The sequence below is a fragment of the Sciurus vulgaris genome (genome assembly GCF_902686455.1).
Source record: "Sciurus vulgaris genome assembly, chromosome: 9".
In the NCBI taxonomy this organism is placed as follows: Eukaryota; Metazoa; Chordata; class Mammalia; order Rodentia; family Sciuridae; genus Sciurus; species Sciurus vulgaris.
This window is the reverse complement of record NC_136469.1, coordinates 126,995,122-127,018,199: the sequence shown is the minus strand read 5'-3', so window position 1 is coordinate 127,018,199 and position 23,078 is coordinate 126,995,122. Positions and strand designations below refer to the sequence as shown.

Genomic DNA, 23,078 nt, shown 5'->3' with positions numbered 1-23,078 from the left:
TAAGTGATCTCGTTCAGCCCATCAGAATTATGAGTCCACAGAGCAGGTGGAAGAGTACCGTGAAGTTCTTCAGCCACTCTTTAGTGACTTGTTAATGAGTTTGCATTTCCAAATGAAGAAGAAAAGAAGCCATGGCACCCATTTCCCATTTAAATAAGAAGTCAGCCACAGAGACCTTGCTGTCCCCTCCCACCCCCACACACCATCGCATGTATCCATCAACCATACGACTCAGGTGGACATATCCATACTCAAGAAGACCAGAGATCAAAGCTATATCAGGCATGAACTACTTTTTATTCATAAGATTACAGAATAGATTGATTAAGAGGCATATCATTTGTTAACTCTATTTACCAAAAAGAGCTAAATACAGATAGAGCCTTAAAATGTATCCATTGTTGCCTGCATAATGCAAAACTTACTTTCATGGATGTATAAACTATTCTTATTTTACCTAAGTTATGCATTTAAAATACATAAAACAGTACCAAATGGCATATTGGCCTAATTTATCACAGTTCTTATACATTCTTGATAGTCAAAAGGATGGATATGGAATGCATAGTTACCTACTAGAAAAAGGTGGATTCTGACCCAAGCAATGGAGTACAGTCAGGACGAGCGTCTCTCAGTGTAGATCTCAGTAGCCTTACAGTGTGGTCCTTATTTTGATCAGCACCACAACGGGTTGTCTTGAATAACCATTGGGATGCTAGTCATTGGCCTGGTCATCCTACCCTCTGTTTGCCTGGCTAAAGCAAAGTAAGTCATGAGAAATTTTTCTTTTCTTCCAGGCTTATTTCTCTTTTCCCAAGACACTTTCCTCCAAGGCCATCTGCCCTGAACTTCTGTCCATTGCCTCTCCATGGTCCCCAAACGTGGACCACAGCATCTGCAACCTGCCTGGACCTTGCTTGCAGACGTCACAGGCAGCATGCCTTCACCCCAGCGCACTGGTGAATGGAATCACCGGCCATGTCTCATGAAAGAATTTTCTTCCAAAGCTGTGAATGAGGAGCGGAGAACTCTGCAGCTGACAGAACGCTCCAGAAGGAGAGAGCCTGCTGCAGAGATTTCCTTTAGGCGACATGCAAGCAGCCTCCCCTCCCAAGGACCTCGTCTCTCTTTCATTTTACCCCTGGCCAGAGAAATTTCCATTGTGAGCGCTCCTGGCCGCCAAACCTCCTGCATCCCACACTGATTTCTTTCCTAAAAATACCCAGCCTCTCGCTCCATGGGGAGGAAAAACGCAACTCTGTCATTTTCGGTGAACGGGATCCCTAAAGGCTGGCCAGGGCCTGGAGCAATTCATCATTGCTTGTGCATTTGGGTTTTTTATCTTTCTCTCCCAAAACTCCTCTTGTTTATCTGGTGGACGGCGTGACAAGAAGCAGATGTGTCCAAACCTCAGCATCCGCCCGTAGCTACGTGGGAGGAGACAGGACCCTGCCAGAAAGAAATCCTCCAGAACAACAGAAGACTCTCTGAAATTTCTGGAAGATTTTCAAGAATGGGGCCTTTTCTGTCACAGTAGTTCCACGATGCTTGTTAATGGTTCAGTGAACCAGCTGATTGAACAGGGTCTGCTGGGCACGGTCTCCTTTCTGGCTATGGATACTTTGTCACGCTTCTCATTTATCCGAAGGAGCTGCCATGTGCACAATCATGATAACAATGAAGGTCTTTCTTTGGGAGGCTATTGCAGAGTGTCACAGAAAAAACAGAGAATGCTGCCCGTTCAGAGGGCAAGTTCTAGTCTTGCCACTCACTACTGATAACCACAGGCGGACAGTCCTCTTAGATTCTGTGTATCTCCCTCCTTCTGAAATTAGAATACCTGTCCTTCAACGGACTGAAGAACTGCTTATGAGAAACCAGAGGAACTTAATTGTGCATGGAAAAAACATAAAGCTTTGCTGAAATGCAAGGAGATATGTCCACCGCCCAAGAACACGTGCTCTTCCCTTCCAAAGGGTTTTCTAAGTTTTTATGAAGACCTACTCTCGACCCTATGGGGTCTGGGGACAAGTCCTCGCTTTAAGGCAGTGGCCTTAAAGCCACATGGCTGTGAGGAGGGACCAGTCCAGCAGCCTAGCCACAGAGGTCATGAGGAACAGACAAGCCAAGCAGGTGGCCACCCCATGGCCAGAGCCACCCTCCCCCAGCCACCTCTGCAGGGTTGCTCCTACGTGTCTCTGCTTTGGACTTTTGTGGTCCTTGTCTGGTTGTTTGTGTGTTTGTTTTATATTATTGCTGGAGAAAAGCTTCTTGCAGAAATGGCTTAAAACTGCAGGGATTCTGGGGATGAGGCAGCCAGATTAATGAAGTGGAGCTTCTACCACCTTATGCCAAGAACATCTAGGCTCCCTTGGTAGGTTAGCTAGAACAAATCTCTCCTCCCATAGCCCAGAACTCTAGAGATTGCAGACTGTAGTCTTGGATAAGCTCTTTGAAAAAGAAAATTGGATTAGTGTTAATCAGAGTACCTACTCTCTTACACCTAGCCCCACCATCTACTTGAGATCTTTCTCTTACTTCCTGATGCTCCATCGAGACTCAACAAGCCCCCCACCCCAAGTCCAGCATTTCCTGCTCCCTGGTTCTCCAGATGCTAAGCAATTGTTCCCAGCGTGGTGAGTACAGATGCCTAGTCCTTAGCTTTGCCATGCTGAGGTGGCACTCCAGAAAGATGTCCCATTTGACTCTCCTAAGAACTAGTGGCTGGAATCTGGAGCATCATTTCAACTTGGCACAAATGCTGGCACAGTCTCACTGTCTCACTGCTTGCCCAGGGCCTGTTTCTCCACCCTGGCCTGTCTGAGGGTTCCACACACCGGGAAGAACTGTCCTGCTCTATAGCTGAACTGAGCAGAGCCATCCCACCTGCAGACTCCGATATGGCGACCTGGGCATCTGTAGGCAATTCAGATAAACCAAGACAGCAAAAGAATGCAGAAAAGGGGTTTGGGTTTGAAAAATGAAAGTGAACCACTGTTCTCTGTTCGCTTGATATTTAGTAGAAGAGTTCCAACAACCACACTTCCAAGCGTGGGCGAGCTGGTTCCCTAAAGCCCCAGCTTCCCGGGCCGCAAGCCTCGGCCTGCAGTTCCAGAATGTACTCAAGAGTGCTGATGCGACACCAATGCACCGTTCCCTGAGTGCCTGATTGCTCAGTCTGCATTGCTTAACGTCAGGAAACAACAAACATTCACATTTGTGGCAGAACATCCACCTACTTATGATGTGGCCGATAATCACTAAAACCTAATCCAAACCTGTGTATTTCAGGGCTGGAAGGAGTTTTGGGATACCCTTTACAGAACTCCCACTGAAGCATCCACTTTCTCCCCTCTAAAGAGAACCAGCCACCCAGGCAGAACATCTCCTAGGAAACTCCCACAAGAGTGGACCCCTAAGCTTCCCTAATGTCCGCACCAGAGGCCCAGTTTGAAATGGCCACCTGGTCCCCCGAGCACAGACCTGGTCTATGTGATTCAGTTTGTCCGACTCCAGCTGCTCTCCTGGAGAGTCCCGCCTGCCCAGGATGTCCCACCACCAACACATGGCCTCTGTGAGTAGGGGGCTCCTGGGGGCCCCTTGGTAAAGTACTGCGAGAGGAGGGCACGTCCCTGTCATGAATGCCCAGCTTGTGATTTGGGGTCTGCAGCACCTTTAGCAGGGCTGCTCAAGCAGCCACAAGACCAACAACTGAAGAAGGTGGGACTGTTCTAGGAGGAGGAGGGAGGCTGTGGGCAGGTGGGCAGGTTGCTATTCAACCACGAGACACATTAAGTCGCCCAGAGGGCAAAGACGTGCACGAACCAAAGGGCCACCTCTGGGTTTCAAAGCACAACGAGATCTGTGTAAAGTCCCCTTGGACTCCACAAAATCTCACTTCAAAAATTCTACCAAATGCACATCAGATGGCAACAGCTGCTCCGGCCCGCTAAAGGACAGAGTAAAAAGCACCATTCAGTCTTTGGCCCGTCTGCTGCTTCCCCACAAACACAAAGCATGGGTCGGGGAAGCAGATGAGCAACAGAGCACATCAAGCATCATTATTGCTCCGGCCACCACCAGGGTCAGTTTTGAACGACGAGGGGAGGGAGGGACTCCTTTATCTCACTGCTGGGCCTGCAGCCCATGCTGGGCCTAGACAGGTGTTGTCAGAAGGTTTTCTCTGCGGCAGAGGAGGCAATGTCTAACTTTACACTGTGAACACACCCATGACAAGTATCCAGCTGTATAAGCCAACAAAGAGCCGAGGTTCGGGACTGAAGGAAGATTCTGGAAGGCCGGGCATTCCTTTCAGGAAACTAGATTGGCTCAAAATAGCACTGCTGAGTGTTTTAAGATTTTTAAACTAATCATCAGCAAATCTTTTCAGCTGACTTTGGCTTTAACAGTTCTTACCAAAAAGATTGCTAAAATGAAATGAGAAGGGTCCATAAGTTTTTTTTTTTTTAATTTCGCTATAAGAGCTATCCCATCTTGTTCAATTTTCTCCTTCCTCATTAAAAAGAAAGAAAAAAAGCACATTACTTTCTAGATGGCAAGAGTAAATGCTGTACTCTTTTCTTAGAAATTACAGGTTTTAAGATGTCTTTTTAAATGGTAGAATGGGCTGTCATGCGGTTAGCCAATAAATGCAATCCCTGATTAAAATGTGAGTCCTAAAAGTTTGAAAACTTCTAACTATTTCCCCAGTGCAATTAAAGTCTTGATTTCAGAGCTCTGCGCCTGGCTTACGGTATTTTATTATTTCTTCTTGGTCCTCTCTTCTGAGGGCTAACGCTGCAAGTCTTTGAAACCCACCCATCACCCCTTCACAAGCTTAAGTCCACAATTATATGTTCAAAAATCTTTGTCTTCCCTTTGAAACTGGACGCAAAAAAGAAATCTCTCCTGTCGGTGGAGACAGCCGTGAAGGAACGAGGGGCCTGCACGTAAATCTCCTTAAACTTTTTGAACAGCTGCTTCTCCTTATCCCACTGGTAGATCTGGGAGAAGGTGTAGTCACTGCCCAGGGCCAGGTAGTGGTTCTGCTTAAAGGAGAAGGGCTGCAGGGTCATGGCCCCACGGGAGGGGAGCGCCTGGACCTCCACGAACTGCTTACTGTTCCACCTCATGACCCGGGAGTCCCCGATGAAGCGGGTGAGGGACAGGTAGAGGGTGTTCTGCATCCGGAAGCTCTTCACAGCCAGCACGTCCTCCATGTTGGGGATGTCACCGTGGGGGACGAACTTCTTGGAACTTTTGTTCCACTGGAGGATGATGGGCACCTGGGAGCGGCTGGACAGGATGAGGTGCGACTTCCCATCGATGTCCACGAACTCGGCGTCTGTGTCCCGGAACCACTCGTGCACCGACTGGTAGGAGTAGAAGCCTTTGCTGTTCCACTTGTACACGGTGGACAGTCCAGCCTTGGAGCTGTCGGCGATGATGAAGAAGGTCTCCTCGTCGATCTGGAACAGCTCGATGTCGTTGGGCTTGGAAATGCGAGAGACCTCTATGTCCTGGAACTTGACGAACTTGGTCCAGCTCTCGTCGTATTTGTAAATGTGGGAGCCACCAAAGAGCTGGGCCACCACCACGAAGACCTGGTCGTCAATGAGGATGGCCTTGCAGCCCACGATGGACTGGCCTGCGCCCCGAGACAGGGAGGGAGGAGACAGAGAGGTTATTGTGGTACCTCCAGAGCGACACCAGGACTGGGGACAGCCGTGGCGGACGGCAGTGTGGCAGCACCCTGGAGACTTACACAGAAGTCTCATGGGACCCCGCCATGACCACCCCAAACACACCCGAGCATCAGAAGCAGGGCCTCAGGGGGAGCCACGCCAAAACTGCAGGCGGAAGTTTGTGTTCCCCCAAATTCAAATTCCTGTGTTGAAACCCAATCTCCAAGGCGATGGTGTTAGGAAGCAGGGCTTTGGGGAGGAGAGTGGCGCCCCATAAGAGGCCCAGAGAACTCCTCTAGCCTCCCACCACGTGAGTGTACAGCAAAAGGAAGACCAGCAATGACATCAGCCCTCACACGAGACACCGAGTCTGCCAGGGCCTTCATCCTGGATGCCCGGGCCTCCAAAACTGTGAAGAATAAAGTCCCGTTGAGCAGCACCATCACATGCTTCCAGCATCATTCTTCACAGCCGAAAGGTGGCAGCAGCTCAAGTATCCATGATGGATGAAGGGACAAAGGGTGGCCCACACATACAGTGGAGTACTACTCAGCCTTAAAAAGGAAAGAAACCCTGATACATTCTACCACATGGACCTCGAGGACAATGTGCAAAGTGAAATCAGCCAGTCACCGAAGGACAAATACTGGATGACTCCCCTTACCTGAGGTGCTCAGAGCAGCCAGAGGCCTAGAGATGGAAAGTGAAAGAATGGGGTGAGGAGTTAGAGGTGCTGTTTAGCAGGTACAGAGTGAGGAATTAGAGGTGCTGTTTAGCGGGTACAGGGTGAGAGTTCAAGAGATCGCATGAGTGTGTCTGGCCCTGAGAGACAAGTACATTCAAAGGGTTAAGATGGGGGATTTTATGTTATGTGTATTTTGCCACAATTTTTTTTTTTTAATTTCCTTTTTTCTTTGATACTAGGGATTGTACTCAAGGCCACTTGTCCACTGAGCTGCATCCAATCCTTTTATGTTGTATTTTGAGATAGGGTCTCATGAAATCCTCAGAGCCTAGCTAAGTTGCTGAGGTTGGCCTCAAACTTACAAAGTTCCTGCTTCAGCCCCTCAGTTGCTGAGATTATGAGCATGTGCCGCCACACCAGCTAAAAAATAATTATTGTTAATCTTTTAAAAATATGCCAACCTGGAAATGGGTATGTGAGTTCATCAGGGCCTGCCAGGCCACAGAGGCAGGCATACAAGTCAGGAAATCCACCAGCACAGGAATGAACTTTTGTTAGTCCATATGGCATGCTAACTAGCTTGATGGGGCTAGTCCAAAATGAGTACGTACTTCAAAATGTCTCATCCATGATGAATATCTACAATTTTTATTTGTTCAATAAAACATATATTAAAATATATATACCTCCATCCTTAAGACGAAAAAGTGTTTCTTGACTCTGATAGAGGGAGGCAAGGAGACGGCTGCATCCCCTGGTACTAAGGGACTCAAAAGCAGGGGTCAGGCCTCAGGTCAGAAGTTCCCAGGGCTCTGGAAGGCGTGCGGACTAACAGCTGCTGGCCTGGGCTTCCAACGCAGGCTCAAGGCTGTAAGGTCCGACCCTGGGCCCGGGCGGGACTCGGCTGGCGGGGCTCCAGCCCCCATGGATACAAGGAGAGGCAACCGCAGTGCTGACCCCGAGGACTGGAGGGGACAGCTCACCCGAGTGTTGAGCACACCCGGCGCCATGTAGGGAGCAGGTACAACCAGTGACGGTCATCACTGCACACCCGAGCACCTCACGGCACACCTGGGTCATTGGAAGACCCTGCCCCGTCAGTGCTGTGCAGAGCAGGCGCCGCACAGGCGCGCAGAACGGGCAAGCCCCAGGATCGAGCTCGGGCGTCTGCAGGGGAAGGGGGCCGCGCCCTGCAGGGCCTCTCCTCCCTGGGTCTCCCCACCATCCTCTTCCCCACTCTACCTGGACCTCCCCTTTCCCCATCCAGAAGCCGACCAGCAAGAAGACCACCAAATGGCAATGGCCCACCCTCCATCTAGATCATTCCATTAAGTGATTTCCTGGAAGTCATGGTGGTGGCCCAGGTCTGTGATCTCAGTGATTCCTGAGGCAGAGGCAGGAGGATCGCCACTTTGAGGTCAGACTCAGCAATTTACAGAAACCTTCAACAACTTAGCAAGACTCTGTCTGAAAATAAATGGAAATAAAAGGGACGGGGAGGGGAGGGTGTATAGCTCAGTGGTAAGTGCCCCTGGCTTCAACCCTCAGTACCTAAAAAAAGCAAAGGTTATTTCTTTCCCTTAATTTGCTAGTTAATTTGAAATGAATTTGGTCTACAAAATTGTAAGGATTAATTACCCAATTTCCGTCCTCAGTATTAACTCCAGGGGCAGACAATGGGTAATAGAATGGTATTTATTTTTTCTCTTTTACTGTTCTGCACTTCATCCAAGAGCCTGACCCCTTTTCTTTGTTTAAAACAAACTAGTGCATTTTTTTCCTGAATAAAAAGTGTTAAATGTTCACCAAAACAAAATGCAAAAATAATAACAGGTAGAACTAATAGAGTGGATTTTTATAACCAGGCACTATATTCTATATTTTATGTGTATTTACTCATTTGATTTCACAATTACCATCTGGGGAAGGTACAATTCTTGTCATCAGCATCCCTATTTTACAACAGATGAAACAGAAGTTCAGCAATTTACACAAAATCACACAGTTAATATGTGGTGGAGTCTGGGGTTCAAATCCACTAGTGTGACTCCAAAATAAGTAAAAGAAAATAAATGAAGAAGAAAATAAAAACCACTTGTAGTACAAACACAAAATAAGAATATCTTGGTAGATTTCTTTGATCCATACACAAATTCAAATATGCTTATTTTTAAAAAATCGGAACGTATACTACACACATACTTTCTAGAATTTGCCTTTTTCACTTGATTTCTTTGTTGTATGTAAACATTTTTCTCAGGTAATGGACTCTTCTACAACTTGATTTTTTAAAATACGACACAGAATTCCACTGCATGGATGCACCATGTTTTATTTAATTGATCCTCTGCTGTTGGACATAGCGGTTATTTCTAGTTTTTCATTGTTGTCAAATAACATGTTTTCTTTAACATATTGTTAAATAACTTGTTTTGAAACCATCTGGCAGTGTTCTTAAATGAAAGAATTGCTGGGGCAAATGTTGTGAATGTTTTTAAGGCTTTGGGGCTTAAACTGTCAAACTGCTCTCTAAAAACTGCATCAATTTCCACTCTGCCAACACTGACTGACTGTGCATGCTCCTGTCTCCTTTGGAGCTGCCTGGCTGTGGAAGCCCACTGCCCAGAAGAGTCCTAGAGGTCTGCCTGCCACAGCCAAGGGGTCACTTAAGACAGTTTCTTGGAGATGCTATCTAACAGTTTTGTAAACACTGTTAGCCTATGGCGTTATCAGTAGCAGCAGAGTATCCTCTGTGTGTGTGTGTGTGTGTGTGTGTGTGTGTGTGTGTGTGTGCGCGTGTGTGTGTGTGTGTGTGTGTGTGTGTGTGAGAAGAGGATAACAGGATGGAACACACATAGCTGCAGACACCACAAAGCAAACAAAATAAACCAATAAACAAAAGTGGGAGAGCTGAGAAGATGTAGAAGAGCGCGAGGAGAAGCAGCAGCAAGTACTGGCGTGATCATGACCACAGGTTCCTCCCTCCTCGGAGACAGACAGCTGGACTAGCTCAATTGCACCAAGGTTACCTGTGCCCCAAAGGGGGAAGCAGGTGTCCCTCTGATTCCTTGGAGCCCCAGTCTTGAGGACACAGACTGAGAAAATCCTGCCTTGCCCTGCTGATTCTGGGATCACCCCATAGCCAAGCCCGATGACTCAGGGCAAGCCTGATCTGAGGGGTTGGGGGAGCCATCCCGTCACCTTGATCCTATTCCAGGCAGGTAACTCTGAGGGCTGTGCCCCTGCCTGTCCGCCTGTGCTGTAGGGCGTTCCAGGCTCAATTCCAGCAACCTATAGTCGCGCGCCCTCTCCCGCGAGGGGATCCACCCTGCTTCACTCAGGTGCTCCCTGTGCTTTGGAATCCACAGGGAGGATTTAATTCAAGTAAAAAGTTGGGAAGAAGGAGAGTTGGTCCTGTTTTATCCTCAGCAGCTGAAGTTAATGCTGTGGCAGACTCACTCCATGCCGGGCACTGAGGGGTCACACCCCATTCCCTGTGAAATCCTAACCAGGGTCCCCAAGTCCAGTACTATGCTGAGCCCAAGTTACAAATGAAAAGTCACAAAATGCCCATTTCACAGGTGAAAGGGGCTCGCAAAAATTAAATAACTTGGTCACTGTCTCCACTGTTAAGAGCTGGAACCAGCCTGATGGTGGAGCTCCCAAGTTCAACTACCACATGGTGGTGAGAAGAGGATCCAGGTGGGTGTCATGTGGGGATCCCCAGCTCTGGAGATTCAGCCTTGAGAAGGAGGGCGAGAGAAATCCTGGTGATGAGCCAGGTCTAGCCTGAGATCCGGCCCTGACCACGCCCCCTCCAAGGACCCTGACCACCCACCTCCCACCCCTGCAGCCTCCATGGGTGCAGGCCATCATGGCTGCCCTAGACCCTGAGTCCCTGTAGTAGCTTCTGAAGGAGTTGCTCTGCTTCCACCTTTGAGCCCTTTCCCCACTCCCTGCAAAGGCAGTGCTCAACCCCGAAGCTGGACCCAACCCCACCACCTTACTGGCCCTCACATCCTCCTGGACAGCCACACTGCCTCTGCACAAAACATTCCTTGGCTTCTCTCTCTTTCTCCCTCTCTCTCACTCTCCCTCTCTTTCTTTCTTCCTCTCTCTCCCTGTTTCTCTCTTTCCCTCTGTTTCTATCTCTGTCTATCTCTCTGTCTGTCTCTGTATCTCTCTCTGTCTCTGTCTCTGTCTCCTCTCCCTCCCTTGCTCCCTCCCTCTCCCCTCTGTCTCCCCTCTCTATCCCTCTTTCCCTCTCTGTCCCTCTCTCTCCCTCCTTCTGTCTCTGTCCCTCTCTCTCTCCCTCTCTTTCTCTCTCTCTCCCTCCCCCCCTCTTTCTCTCTCCCTGTTTCTCTCTCCCTCTGTTTCTCTCTTTCTCTCCCTCTCTCTTTCTTTCTCCCTGTTTCTCTCCCTCTCTCTCCCTCTCTCTTTCTCTCTCCCTCTCTCTCTCTCTCTCCCTCTCTCTTTCTCTCTCTCCTCACTCTCTCTCTCCTCTCTCTCTCTCCTCACTCTCTCTCTCTCCTCTCTCTCTCTCTCTCCCCCCCCTCTCTCTCCTCCCTCTCCTCTCTCTCTCTCTCTTCTCACTCTCTCTCTCTCCCCTCTCTCTCTCTTTCTCTCTCTCTCCCCCATCTTCTCTCTCTCTCCCCCCTCTCTCTCTCCCTCTCTCTCTCTTTCTGTCCCCCCTCTCTCTCTTTCTCTCTCCCTCTCTCTCTCTTTCTGTCCCCACCCCCCGTCTCCCATTATAATCTAAGCTCCTCGAGGGCAGAGGTCACCGCTGCGTCCCCAGGACCTACAACACGCCTGGCCCAGAGAAAGTGCCCAAGAAATGTTTGTGGATAAATGAATGAGGAATGGACGAGTGCACTTGAGGATGCCACCATCTGCCACATGTCACCAGGGTGGGGGCGGGGGCAGTGCTGTCCCCTCCCACCAACACCAGCTTGAGCCAGAGAAGGGACGGAGTGCCACTGTGACAGATCTCAGGCTCTGTCCTTGAATGAGCATCGAGTCCTCCCGCATCCACAGGGGACACCCCCTCAGAGGCGCACCTGCTTCCCAGCACACAACAGCTTAAACGCTCGTCGGTGGTCGGAACCTCAGCTGCTTAAGGTCTACACCACCCCTCTCTTGAGAAGAGGATTCTGTCCCCTACCTGGGGGCAGGCAGCCCTCGGCCATTGCTTCCGGGGCTGCTGTGCCTGCCAAGGACAGAAGCCGGTGCTGGCACCTCAGAGGCCTCAGCAGCGTGGGCCCCGGGTGCCCAGTGCTGCAGCGAAGCTTCAGCTGCTCCTGCCTCCTGCCCTGGGGCGGGAGGAGAAGCCACCCACCAGCCCATTCATCCTTCCCCCTCTCCTGAGTCTGGAAAGAGAGCGAAGCAAAAAGCAGGGGTCTTCCGCCGCCTTCTCTCCCTCAACATGGAGGCTGTTAGTCCTCCGGCCTCCGCTGCACCCCCAGCCGCTGCTCAGGAAGGTGAGCTCAGCACCAGGAGGCCAGATGGCCCAGCCACAGCCAGTGGCTCCTCTGAAATGCCGTCAGCAGGCTCATGACAGCTCCTTCCCCGGGGGAAACCACCCCCTGGCCTCCTCACCCTGCACCACGCCTCGGAGCCCCCCAACCCTGAAGTTCTTCCCACAAGCTCTCCTGCTGCAACAGGTAAAGGGAAAGCTGCTCTGTCTCCAAACAAGGGCCTGGAAAGGAAGTCCCTTCTCGTGACAACAGGCTTGAGGGGGTGGGGCACTGTCCATAAAGTAAGCGTCAGTGTCCGATCGCACTTGACCACTGAGAAGTCACTGAAAGACTTCTTTTGATTTTAATTTTATCCACTTATTTCAAAAGCAAGTAAACAGTTCTCTTTTTGGATCACTGAGACCCTGGGATCCCATGACAGCACTGGAAGGAGCTCTAACGAAAGCAAATCCCAAAGGCCTGGGTGGAGCGATCTGTTAATTCTTATTTTGTAGGTAAATGAGAGCAGCGGCCAGGGGCAATGGGCTGGAGGGGTGTGGGTGGGTGGGTGAGCGTGCTGGTTAATCAGCTTCACAAGTGGAAGCTGACACTGAGCTGCTAAGAAGCTGGGCAGACAGGCTGCTCCAACTGCACGGGGTGACCTGGCCACCACACAATGCTTTCCGCTGCCCACATGCAGCTCCTGCCCCTGCCCCCCTCAAAGGTTGTCCACAACTGACAGGATCGTCACCTGTGGCCTCTGCTCTCACCAGTCACTGAAGAAAACGCTGGAGGCATGAAGGGGGTGGGCTGGAACATGGTGCCACCTCCGACTGCGTTAGTGCCAAGTCCTTCCTTGACATGACACAGGGCACTTGTCCCATGGGCCTTGGGAGACGCCGAACTCAGCCACAACCCACCTGTGATATTGTCGTAGCTCCGGAAGTTCATTTCGATGTGGTCCCACTCCAGCACCATGCAGTTCTCCATGCCGGGCTGCGCGATGGCCACGTACACGTCGTTCTTGGAGTTGAATGTGTCCACCGACACCGACTGGTAGGGCAAAGTCTGGTGAACGACAAAATCTGGGGATGGGCATTTAAAAGAAGTTCATGAGATCCATAAAATCTCCTGTGGGATCCACCAACCGCCCCTGCCCTTCCTTCCTTTCCACCCTGGTTCTAGAGGACTGGGGAGGGACCAGGAGGCAGGGAGCCAAGCAACACGTTCTGCCATCGGACTGGATGCGCAGCTTCTCCTGCAGCTTCCCATGAATAAACAGCTTCACAGGGTGGGTGAAAGATAACACGTTAAACAAATCTGGTGAGACCTGACTTTCAAAGCCCAGGCCAAGAGGAGGCCAGAGAGTCTTGAAGCTGTCATGCAGATTGCTCTGTTCCCCGGGGTGCTGTGGTCCAGCAAGTTTGGAAACACAGCAGTTCCAGCCCTACCAGCTCAGCCCCTGCAGGAAAGCAGCCTGCTTCTCAGACTTTCCTCAGGATCCCCAGTGGTTGGACGCACCCTGGCACCCCTGTTGGAAAACAGCGCCCCCGCTGTTCAGAACTAGCACTGCACTCCAGAGGGGAGCCACCATCTGGAAAAACCAAACCAAGCCCTCCACTGCAGTCCCAGTGGTGTCCCACACCCAGGGGGAAGGGAAACTAAGCATGCTCACTGGCTGCTGAACTTGGTGTCCTGGTAAGCAAGAGCCGTCCTCAGGTCTAGACAGTGCCACAGCGCACTCAGGACACACTCTCCGCATATTTCACAGTGAGTCGAGTGTCCTCATGTTGCTGCCCTGAGCTGCAGCTGACTTTCTGCATTATAACTGACGGGAGGGACAGAGAATGGCCAAGGAACAGAGCAAAGCACACCCTTGGGAGCAAGGGTAGAAGGTGTGGGGAGTAGCTACAGAAATCAAGAGGAGAAAGATCCTCTTTAAAACACACACACACACTAATAAAGGCTGTGAAATAAAGTTTAAGCTACATTTTTGGCCGGAGGTGCTTCAGTGTATGCCACTCTTTAATAACGTGGGGCCATGATGGATGCTGCTAAGGAAAATCACTCCTAGGAGGAAATCCTGGCTTTCCCCAGCTCCTCTCTGCACTCTGCAAGGCCTTCCCTAAGCAGCCCAATCCATGAAACTCACGGGCTCATCCTAGGCACGATTGTTTAAATCTTGGTGAAATCCACCATGACTTCAAATAACATCACAGTCCAATTTGGAGATATGGGGAAGAGCCTTGAGCATTTTACCATGCCCAGAGGGGTGAGCACCTGGCCTTGGCCACATAGCCAGCTTGGTGTCTCCTGAACCAAGGGCTCCCAGAGGCCAGGCCTGGTCCTGCACTACTCTGAGCCTCCCACAGCAGTCACTCAAGAAATAACTGCTGATGAGGGAGCCTCGTCAGAGATGTCACTCAAGAAAGGGACCAAGGGGCCACTCAGTATGAGCAAAGGAGGAACAGTGTAGGACAAACAGAGGAAGGAAAGGAGAGGGTGGCAGCTGGGCAGGTCGAGGAGGGTGGCATGGACCAGGGACAGGAAGGGCAGGTGGAGGAAGGCCAGGGCCGAGGGGCAGGGGTGAGCGGGCACCAGAAAGCACACAGGTCCTGAAGGCCTGTAGTCTGAAGCTACTGAAGACCTGAGGCTGTCCACCTCACCCTCCAGGTCTCAAGCACAACATGGGGCAAGGACACAGACCTCCCAGGCTCAATGACAGAGAAGATCAGGTCACGTGGATAGAAATGCCTATCTCAGGGATCCGGACATTAATAAATGTGTTACTGAGGTCCAAGAAAGGACAGTCCACCTCCTCTGACTTAACCCAAGAGAGGCAGTGTCCACCTTAAGGACACCTAAAATAAGGTGCTGGGGCTGAGCCGCCACCTCCTTGCAGAATGACCCTGGGCAAATGGCTCACCCCATCTGTGCCTCGGTTTCCTCATCGTATATTATGATGGCCCTGCGCTCACCCAGCACAAAGTGGACTTCAACCAGTTCACTGGAAGAGGTGCCCCTCCCCCACTCGGATGCACGGTGGGTGCACGATAAAGCCTGGGGCATAAGGAATGGGGGTGATCTGGCTGCCCCAAGGCCCACTAAAGACTGCGGCAGAGCGCATGCGCGGAACGGTACACGCTAGCGAGGAAAGAGGCAGGTGGAGGTGCGCCGTGCCACTGGGAACCAAGAAGAAGCTGCCCCTGCAGCCCGACAGGAGGTGATGGACAGTGGAGAGACAGTGGCCCTAGTGGACGGGGCAGCTCCATCCCCGCAGCCAGCGAGCATCCTGGTGAAGCTAAAGTAGGCTTCGGAGTCTGCCCTGTTCAAGGTTAGCTGTGTGACCTTGAGCAAGAAGATAGAGCCTGGGGTTCCTCCTGGTAAAATGAGGAGCCCTTGGTAAGGCTGCGCGGGTACGTTGCAGCCCAGCGCGGGCCTGGGGACGCTGCTCCCGAGCTTTATATACGCAACCACCACAGCACGGGTTGCTGCTAGAAGATGGAGGGAAGAGTCCCACCCCGCCCCACTCCTAAAGATCACACTGCGGTTCCATCAAAGACCAAGAACAGAACCGCCCCTGCAGGCACCAGCAGAGCCAGCGCTGGAGCCACAAAGCGCTGGTTGACCTCACAGGCTTGGCTGGCTTCTGTGTTCACGTGCAGATAAACGGGAGAGAGGTATGTGACGCTCGGGGTGCTCCTTTTCTGGAGATATAAAAGAACTCCAAACGCAGCTGAGTTCTTTTAATTACAGCCGAGACGGCTATAAACTCCTCCTTCTCTGGTTGCACCGGCTCATCCCAGCCTGCCAGAGGTTCTGAACGCTCCCTTGATGCCCATAACTCAGGGCTCCTCGTTCCCATTAGTCTCCCAACTGCGCTCAGTTCTCAGAAACACGAGCATTTGCTTTAAAATGCAGGCTGTTTCAAGTGCAGACCAAAAAGTTTCCGTTTTTATTGAAGAATCCCAGGATGAAGCAAGGCTGCCGGAAGAGTGAGCATTGTACGGATCTACCCTTTAGCAGCCCTGTTTCAATTTATTTTCCAAAACAGTGGTTTCATCATAGTTTCTATATATGAACTGGTACAACGCAGACTGTTAAGTCACTTGAATGACAAATCTAAGTCTTAGTAGGAGACATCACCACCAGCCCTGCCATAAGAGGAGGAGAAGACGGAAGGAAAAGAAGAAAGGGCAAACGAAGCCCTTAGATGCCGATGCCTCTGTGCGTATCTGAGTGGAGGGCGAGGCATTTAAATATCTTCTCCCACCCCCATCTTAATTTACCTTTCCCACGCTGCAAAGCCAGTGCTCCTTGTGGAGAGATCTCAGCGAACACACATCCTGACATGACATCAATTTACGGGTGTTAAAATATTAATGGCACTCTCTGCCATTCACACTGGATTAAGTTCATGATGTCAGTGGGTCTCTTACAATCTAGGCCTTTCTCCCCCTAGAATCAACAGATTTGTACGCGGCTATTTATAGCACTGGCAGAAAATAAATTATACATGATGCTGAGCCTACGGGGAGAGAAAGTGCACATTAATGCATTATTTCTCTTTGCGTTTTCATCAGCCCCCAAATGGGGAAGCTCATAGGACAATTAGGATGCAAAGTTCGCTCCCTCTAAGGAATTTAGTGAATTATCCACCTAACACAGGGATCATCACAGGTAACAGGGATTTTTGAGCAGCTAAAAATAGACTTGAAGGGGAAGCTGTGGAAGAACAGTGATTAACCTGAAGAGCTGAAGCACTCAGTGGTGGCTGACTCGTGTTAATTAGTCCCCTTTGCCAAAAAACAGAGCGGTAATGGTGCCTTCCTCTCTCTGGGCCAAACCAGGGGAGATCTACCGGAAGACGTTGCCTCCTCTCCCGAAAAGCTGAGCTAAGAGGAAAACCAGGCTCTGGGAAATGTGCTTCTTCCCAAACCTCTAGCAAGGAGGCTGCAGCCGCACCCTGAGCTGTCCGCAGGCTCTGCATCTTCCATCCAATCTCGCTTCCTCCACAGCCGTTGATGAAGCACCAGAGACTGGGGCTTGAGCTCAGCGGAAGAAGGGAAGCCAAAATCCCCACACTTCACCGCCCTTCTTCCTGCATGGCAGAGACTACACTGGGGGACAGCCAGGTCATACTTTGTGGTGCCCCCTTTCCCTGATGGGAGAAACTGTAAGAGCTAACATGTCCTTGAGTCTCAAAACAATAGCAAAGATTGCACTGTCATCTCCCTTCCAGAAAGCCCTATGCTGGCTTTCCAAGCTGGGGCAGGAAGCTTGCTAGAGAGACAAAGATACACAAGACAGACACAGCCCTGAGTGGGGTTAGGGGCTCACACTGCCCCACGGGTTCTGTTTCAGGACCTGGCTGCCTCAGTTCCAAACCATCTCCTTTCCAATAATCACTCTCAGTATCTGGATCGTTTTTATAACCATCCAGATGGTCTTCAAGTCGGAAATCGTGTTTTTTGTATGAATGATTCCCTACTCCCAAGGTCCTCTGCTGCCCATGTCAATCCTTTCAGAAACTGGCCAAGTTTCCCCACGCTATGGCTGGTTCAGTATGAACACAACAAAGGAAAATGCCACCTTCACCTGGAGTTTAGAGAACGCCCCTGAAAAACTAGACGAGAGACAGAAAGGAACCCTAAGAAGCTCCTGTGTAGCATTTAATACTAAATGGTCTCAAATGCCATCTTTTGGTGCAAATGTCATTGACTATGCCCTCTGATTTATTGCACTGGCCCCACAGTACAATATATAACCTCCTAGTGGCCTCAGGTGGCTAAAGGGCACCCGCCAATTACACAGCTGAATAAGTCCCCAGTCAATGATGAAGGACAGGGCACTCCTATGAGATTTCAGGCTTTCAAATAAATAAATAAATAAAATAAAATAAAATTTAAAAAGACAACTTGTAGGGCCCCTTATTTACAAAGGAAAGGCATTTAGAAATAATTTTCACTTTATGGATTTTTGTTTATTTGTTTGGAGGGTGGTAGCGGGTTCTGGCCTCGAGGTGATATTTTCTTCGTGGAATTTGGGTGTCTTTTGAGTTTCTGCAACTATTTTCTGAGTTCTCATTCCTGCTGCTTCTGCTGACAGGCCTAGCGGCTTTGTAGATACCAACTCTCAACCTCAATGTTTATTTTTATGAAGATCTAGAAAGCAGGTTTCATGCTGTGGATTGATCCTCTCTCCTTTAAAAACTGGCTTTAGAAGCAGCAGAAACTGCCTGTGCCTTTCATATGGAGATGCCCACCTGCTCTCTGCCTGCTGTGACAGTTGAGCCGGTTGGTATTTTAATTCTATTCTATAACCTTAAAAAACATTTAAACTAAAACCCTGAGGCCAGTCCTAGAAAAACAAAACTGAACTTTACATTTTTCTCTCAATGAGTTTTTTCTTTGGATAATTTACATCTTTTTTCTTTTGATAACTTACATTTTCTTCTTTGCTCTTTATTATAATTTACCTACTGATCTCTTCTTAGTTGGAACTACAAAAACCGTTTATAGATTTAGGAGTCTGGTATTCAATATCCAATAAACACTGTCTTTGAATCAGGAGAAGGGTAAAGACAAAACAATTCAGGTCTGCAACTAGTTTTCCAGGAAACTGAGACAGACTTGAAAGATGTTCTCATGCCAAACTCATGAGTTGATATTTTGATCTTGAAAGAGGAAAAACAAAACAAACTTCAGAGAAATTTGAATTTTGTAAAGACTCAAAATGAAAGCCAGAGCAGTTAACAAAAGTCCTTCCAAATGGTTGAGAGATTTTGCCAACCTCACGGTTTCATTTCTGTTAGAACGCTGCAACTTTCTCTTAACTTCGGTAGGAAACTCCTGCATCCTCTTTACCTTGCACCCTGTTGACGACCTACAAGAAAAACAAAGTGACTGTGCTAAACGTCCACCTTGGACAAGGCAGGCTCTGGGTACCTGTGGTCGTGCACTCGTAGTCGAAGCTGGCCACCTCGTTCAGCTTTTTCTCCTGGTATTCTGGTGGACCGAAGCACAGCACGTCAGAAACGGTGGAATTGGTCATCTTCAACCACAGATACAACCACTTGGCTTTGCAATCACATTCAAATTTATTACCCCTTAAGTCCCTAAAAAAAGGAAAAAAAAAAAAAAAAAAAAAAAAAAAAAAAAACTTGATGTGCTTTGGTAGTGATGTAGGGATACTAACAGCTTGATATATTTTAAGCCCCCTAGATGTAGAATTTTTAAAAAGGGCATTAGGTGCTTCCTATTTCTTGTGGGTATCGTTGTCTTTACCTAAGGCTTCTCAGGGCCATGATGCTGGCTGTATAACAAACAGACCGCTCTCAGAAATGGCATATCACCTCCTCTCAAACCCTCTTGAAATTGTCACCACGTGGAAATGGGGAGGGGCAATAGAAAAGAACACACACAACTTAGGTTCTCAAAAACCAAACAGGATGTCACAGGAAGACAGTTTAAGATCCTGTCAAACCATGTGCAGGAAGAAGCGACAAACCCCACAAGATAAAGCAGCCGGATTCGCTGTCTGGGAGAGTGGGGACTTCCCGTCCAGCAGGCCTAACTTACCGTTGACCTAATAGTACTGTGCCTACTGATCCAGCACAATGCAAACCACACAGTTTTACTACTTGTTATCGATTGTTAATGACAGCGTGAAAGAAATGCAGCAAGAAGCAGAGGGGACTGGAAGATATGATTAACGGGGGCCCAGTGACAAGTATACACAGACTTAATCTCATTACTTACAGTTCAATCAGAGAGTCTAAGTCACTGAAGACGTCCCTTGGTAGCGCTTTAATGTGGTTATTGGCCAAAGAACTAGAAACAGAGAGTCACATAATAATGTGGTTATCATCTGCATGCCCCATCACTCTGAAGTCCCTGTAAATGTAGCTAATGACTTAACCAGCTCTTGCCCTCCTCATCATAGTGTGGTTTCATTCCTGGCCTTGATCATCAGCACTGGGAGAAAGTCATGAGCTCACTCACACAAAGATAACATTGTAGATGCTGGATTACCTTGGAAGCTTTTTTGTGCTTGTTTTTATTTTTATTTATTTATATTTGTTAGTTTTTGGTACCAGGGATTGAACTCGGGGGCACTTAAGCACTGAGCCACATCCCGGCCCTTTTCTGTATTTTATTTAGAGACAGGCTCTCACTGAGTTGCTTAGCACCTCACTGTTGCGGCTGGCTTTGAACTTGCAATCCTCCTGCCTCAGCCTCCCAAGCTGCTGGGATCACAGGTGTGTGCCACCATGGCCCGCTTGTGTTTGCTTCTTAAAATAAGCATTTACGCAGCTGTTTATGCACATCTGTTAAACTTCAGATGGCTTTCTATGTTTCCTGGAAAAGTCCCTTTGATGATGTGCAGGACCTTCCCTTGTCCAGGTCCCTCCACTCCTGCTCAGCCACAAGCGCACATCTCACACTGCTCAGATCCAGCCACATGGCCTCCATAGGATTCCCCAGGAGGCCTGAGGCCTCAGCACCCACGAGCCTGTCTGGGACACTCTTCCCCAGATATCTACACGGCTCACTCCACCTCCCTTAGGTCTGCCCTCAACTCTTCCCGCCCTCCCTGACCTCTGTCCATTGTCCCTCCCCGCTTATGAATCCTCACTCAAAGACTGTCATTGGCGTGCTCTGTACTTTATTTATCTGTTTGAATTATTAGCTTATTGGCTGTATATCCTCCCCATGCAGAAGCAACATGAAGACAGATGACTGTCTATCTGTCCATAGCTGTATGCCCAGTTCCTAGAACAGTGCCCACTGTATGGTAGATCTCATTAAATCTTTGTTGAATGAATGAATTAAGCACCCAAGTAACAGTGACAACAGAAGATGTACAGTCTGTCCCCTGGAAGTTCCCTAATGGTCCACCTAAGTGAATTCTATCACTCATGACTCTAAAAAGGACCCAGTGAATACTCTTTTACATAAAGACACTCAGCTCTAACCCTCAAGGATAATATAATAAAAACTCGGTGAGTCATAATATTTAGAGAATGACTGGTAATGCTCAATTTCATTTTCTCACTGACAAAGATTGGGGAGAAACTACTGTGCTTGCTTGTCCTTAGTGTTGAAGATCTTCCCAAGATGCCCGGGTCCATGCCCCACCTCCAGGAAGTAGACCAGCTTGACAGCATCAACTCCTCCTGCTGACCCAGGATTCCGCAGTGCCCTACCACCATCCGGCTGAAGATGAACATCCAGGGTGCAGGGCTGTTGTGGAAAGATGCTGGGAATCCAAACGCTGTACCTCAAGTCTGGTTTCCCAGGCCCCACGTGCTCATGGGAGTCAGCCAAGAAACTGATGCCTACTTCTGTGTTCTCTTATGAATTTAAGGACAAATGACAAAACATAAATATATCTGAAATGAGTTGTTCCTAGCATCCTAAGGACCCATTCCACCAAGATGATTAAGGAAATGTTTCCTCTTAGAGTCAGTTAGGTTGGCAGAGTCAAAAGTGTGAGCCCATCGTGTTTCTGTTTTGGTTTGGTTTGCTTAGGGCTTTTTTTTTTTTTTTTTTTTTTAAGTCAAATGTTTTACTTCAATATGAGGAGACTCGTGGTTTCTAAATTACACCCCTTCCCACCCAGGTACCCATAAGTGATTAAAATCCAATTGTATGTACTATTTTAATTTTTTTCCTAAATGATTTATTTGTACATTTTTAAATGTATTGGGAAAGAGGTTAGAGATGTGATCAGACTGAATCCAGTGAGGAAGTAGCTTTTTAACTTTAAAAAGGGGGTGTTTTGATTTTTTTCTGGTGGATGGTGGATTTTTCTGGAAAGCAAAGTACAAAAGGGTTTTGACTAATTAAAGGTTAATTATTGAGCTAAAAATTTTGGCTGACAGAAAGTTTGTACTGAAGTGATAAGAATATGCGGAATGCTAAAGTCACAAGTTTAGCAATCGTTCCAAGAATGCAATTTCGAGCTCAGAAAGCAGAATTATTTAGAGGGTTATCCACCCCACTCACGCTAAGTGCTTAACATCTCCCTCCCTACTTCATTTTGTCTACAAATTCATGGCACTTACTTCATTTCTGAAACTATTTAACAGTTCTCTATCCCTCGGGCTTTATAGAACTGCTGGAAAACAAACGCCCTAGATTTTAGTTACAGATTGGCACTGCTTCATCAATGCTCTGAAACCTGATCTATGTTTCTTTGCATATGAACTTGCATCTGTAGGTGCTGGAAAAGAGACAAAACCAGATACTTAATGTAAACAAGCAAATTCCAGGCCGGGTTGTCCCAGGGCACAGAAGTGAACTTCAGAGCTGAGGTCTTCTCTTCATTAGAGGTTTCACAAAAAGGGAAGGAGGGGGACCTGCTCATTCATTAAACACTGTACTAAATGTGTTAACTTCTAAATACATCTGCAGCCTTGAGAGGCAACTTTTTAAAGTTGCCAGATTTGCCTGGAAGTAGGAGACATTTAAAAAAAAAAAAAAAATCCAGCTCTGTAAGAAATCTGTTGGTCAATCAACAAATCACAAAATGTGTCCTGCAGGATTTGCCCTGAGCTGGACACGAAAGGGCAGAGCTGGTGGAAGATGTGCAAGGGCTTTGCCCCCATCAGTCCTTCTACCCTGCTGGGGAGCCAGGACTAACACCTGAGAAGCCTCAGCCAGGGCTGGTGCCGACAATGAGTATTGTGTGTGTGTGTGTGTGTGTGTGTGTGTGTGTGTGTGTGTGTGTCCCCAGCCAAAGTGGGGACAAGGGAGATCGGGAAAGGCTTCAGGGAGAGACAGAACTCAATCTAGACTTTGATGGAAAAGGGTCTCTAGGAGATTGAGGACAGAAGAAACAGCATCCCAGGCAAGGGAAAGGACAAGAGGGAAAAGCCCTGTCATGGCATGACCTGGGTGTGCGGGGCCACGGAGAGCCTCCCGCTCTGAGGATGTTCGGGACAATGAGGCTGGAGAGCTAGAGGAGGGCCCTGTGGGCTTAGCCCAGCCGAGCTCAGCCGATGCATCTAGAACACTCTGGACCCAAGTGGAGGATTCCCTTGTTCCCTCTGAATTTGTGCTCTCTGAATGTCACCCAGAGAAGGAGATACATCTTGCAAGCACGCACATATGATAACACATGAAATAAATACACAGCATGCACACGCACAGTTATGCACACACATAAATGTCTGTGTACCCATGGGCACGCACACATAAAGATCTCAAATCCACCCATGGTACCTGCCAGGGTATTCCCTTCTCTGATGGA

General features: G+C 48.8%; 1 protein-coding gene across 2 annotated transcripts in view; it reads right to left on the bottom strand.

Moving 5' to 3' along the window:
• Positions 1–280: 280 nt before the first annotated feature.
• Positions 281–23,078, bottom strand: part of LGI2 (leucine rich repeat LGI family member 2) — a 35,601-nt gene continuing 12,803 nt past the window's right edge. For both annotated transcript variants that reach the window (XM_079154566.1, XM_079154565.1), the window contains exons 5-8: positions 19,583–19,654; positions 18,770–18,939; positions 12,743–12,907; positions 281–5,647 (exon numbers count right to left, since the gene is read on the bottom strand). In XM_079154566.1, the coding sequence (XP_079010692.1) occupies positions 4,830–5,647; positions 12,743–12,907; positions 18,770–18,939; positions 19,583–19,654 (1,225 nt within the window). In that variant the 3' untranslated portion in view covers positions 281–4,829. The remainder of the gene's footprint in view (positions 5,648–12,742; positions 12,908–18,769; positions 18,940–19,582; positions 19,655–23,078) is intronic.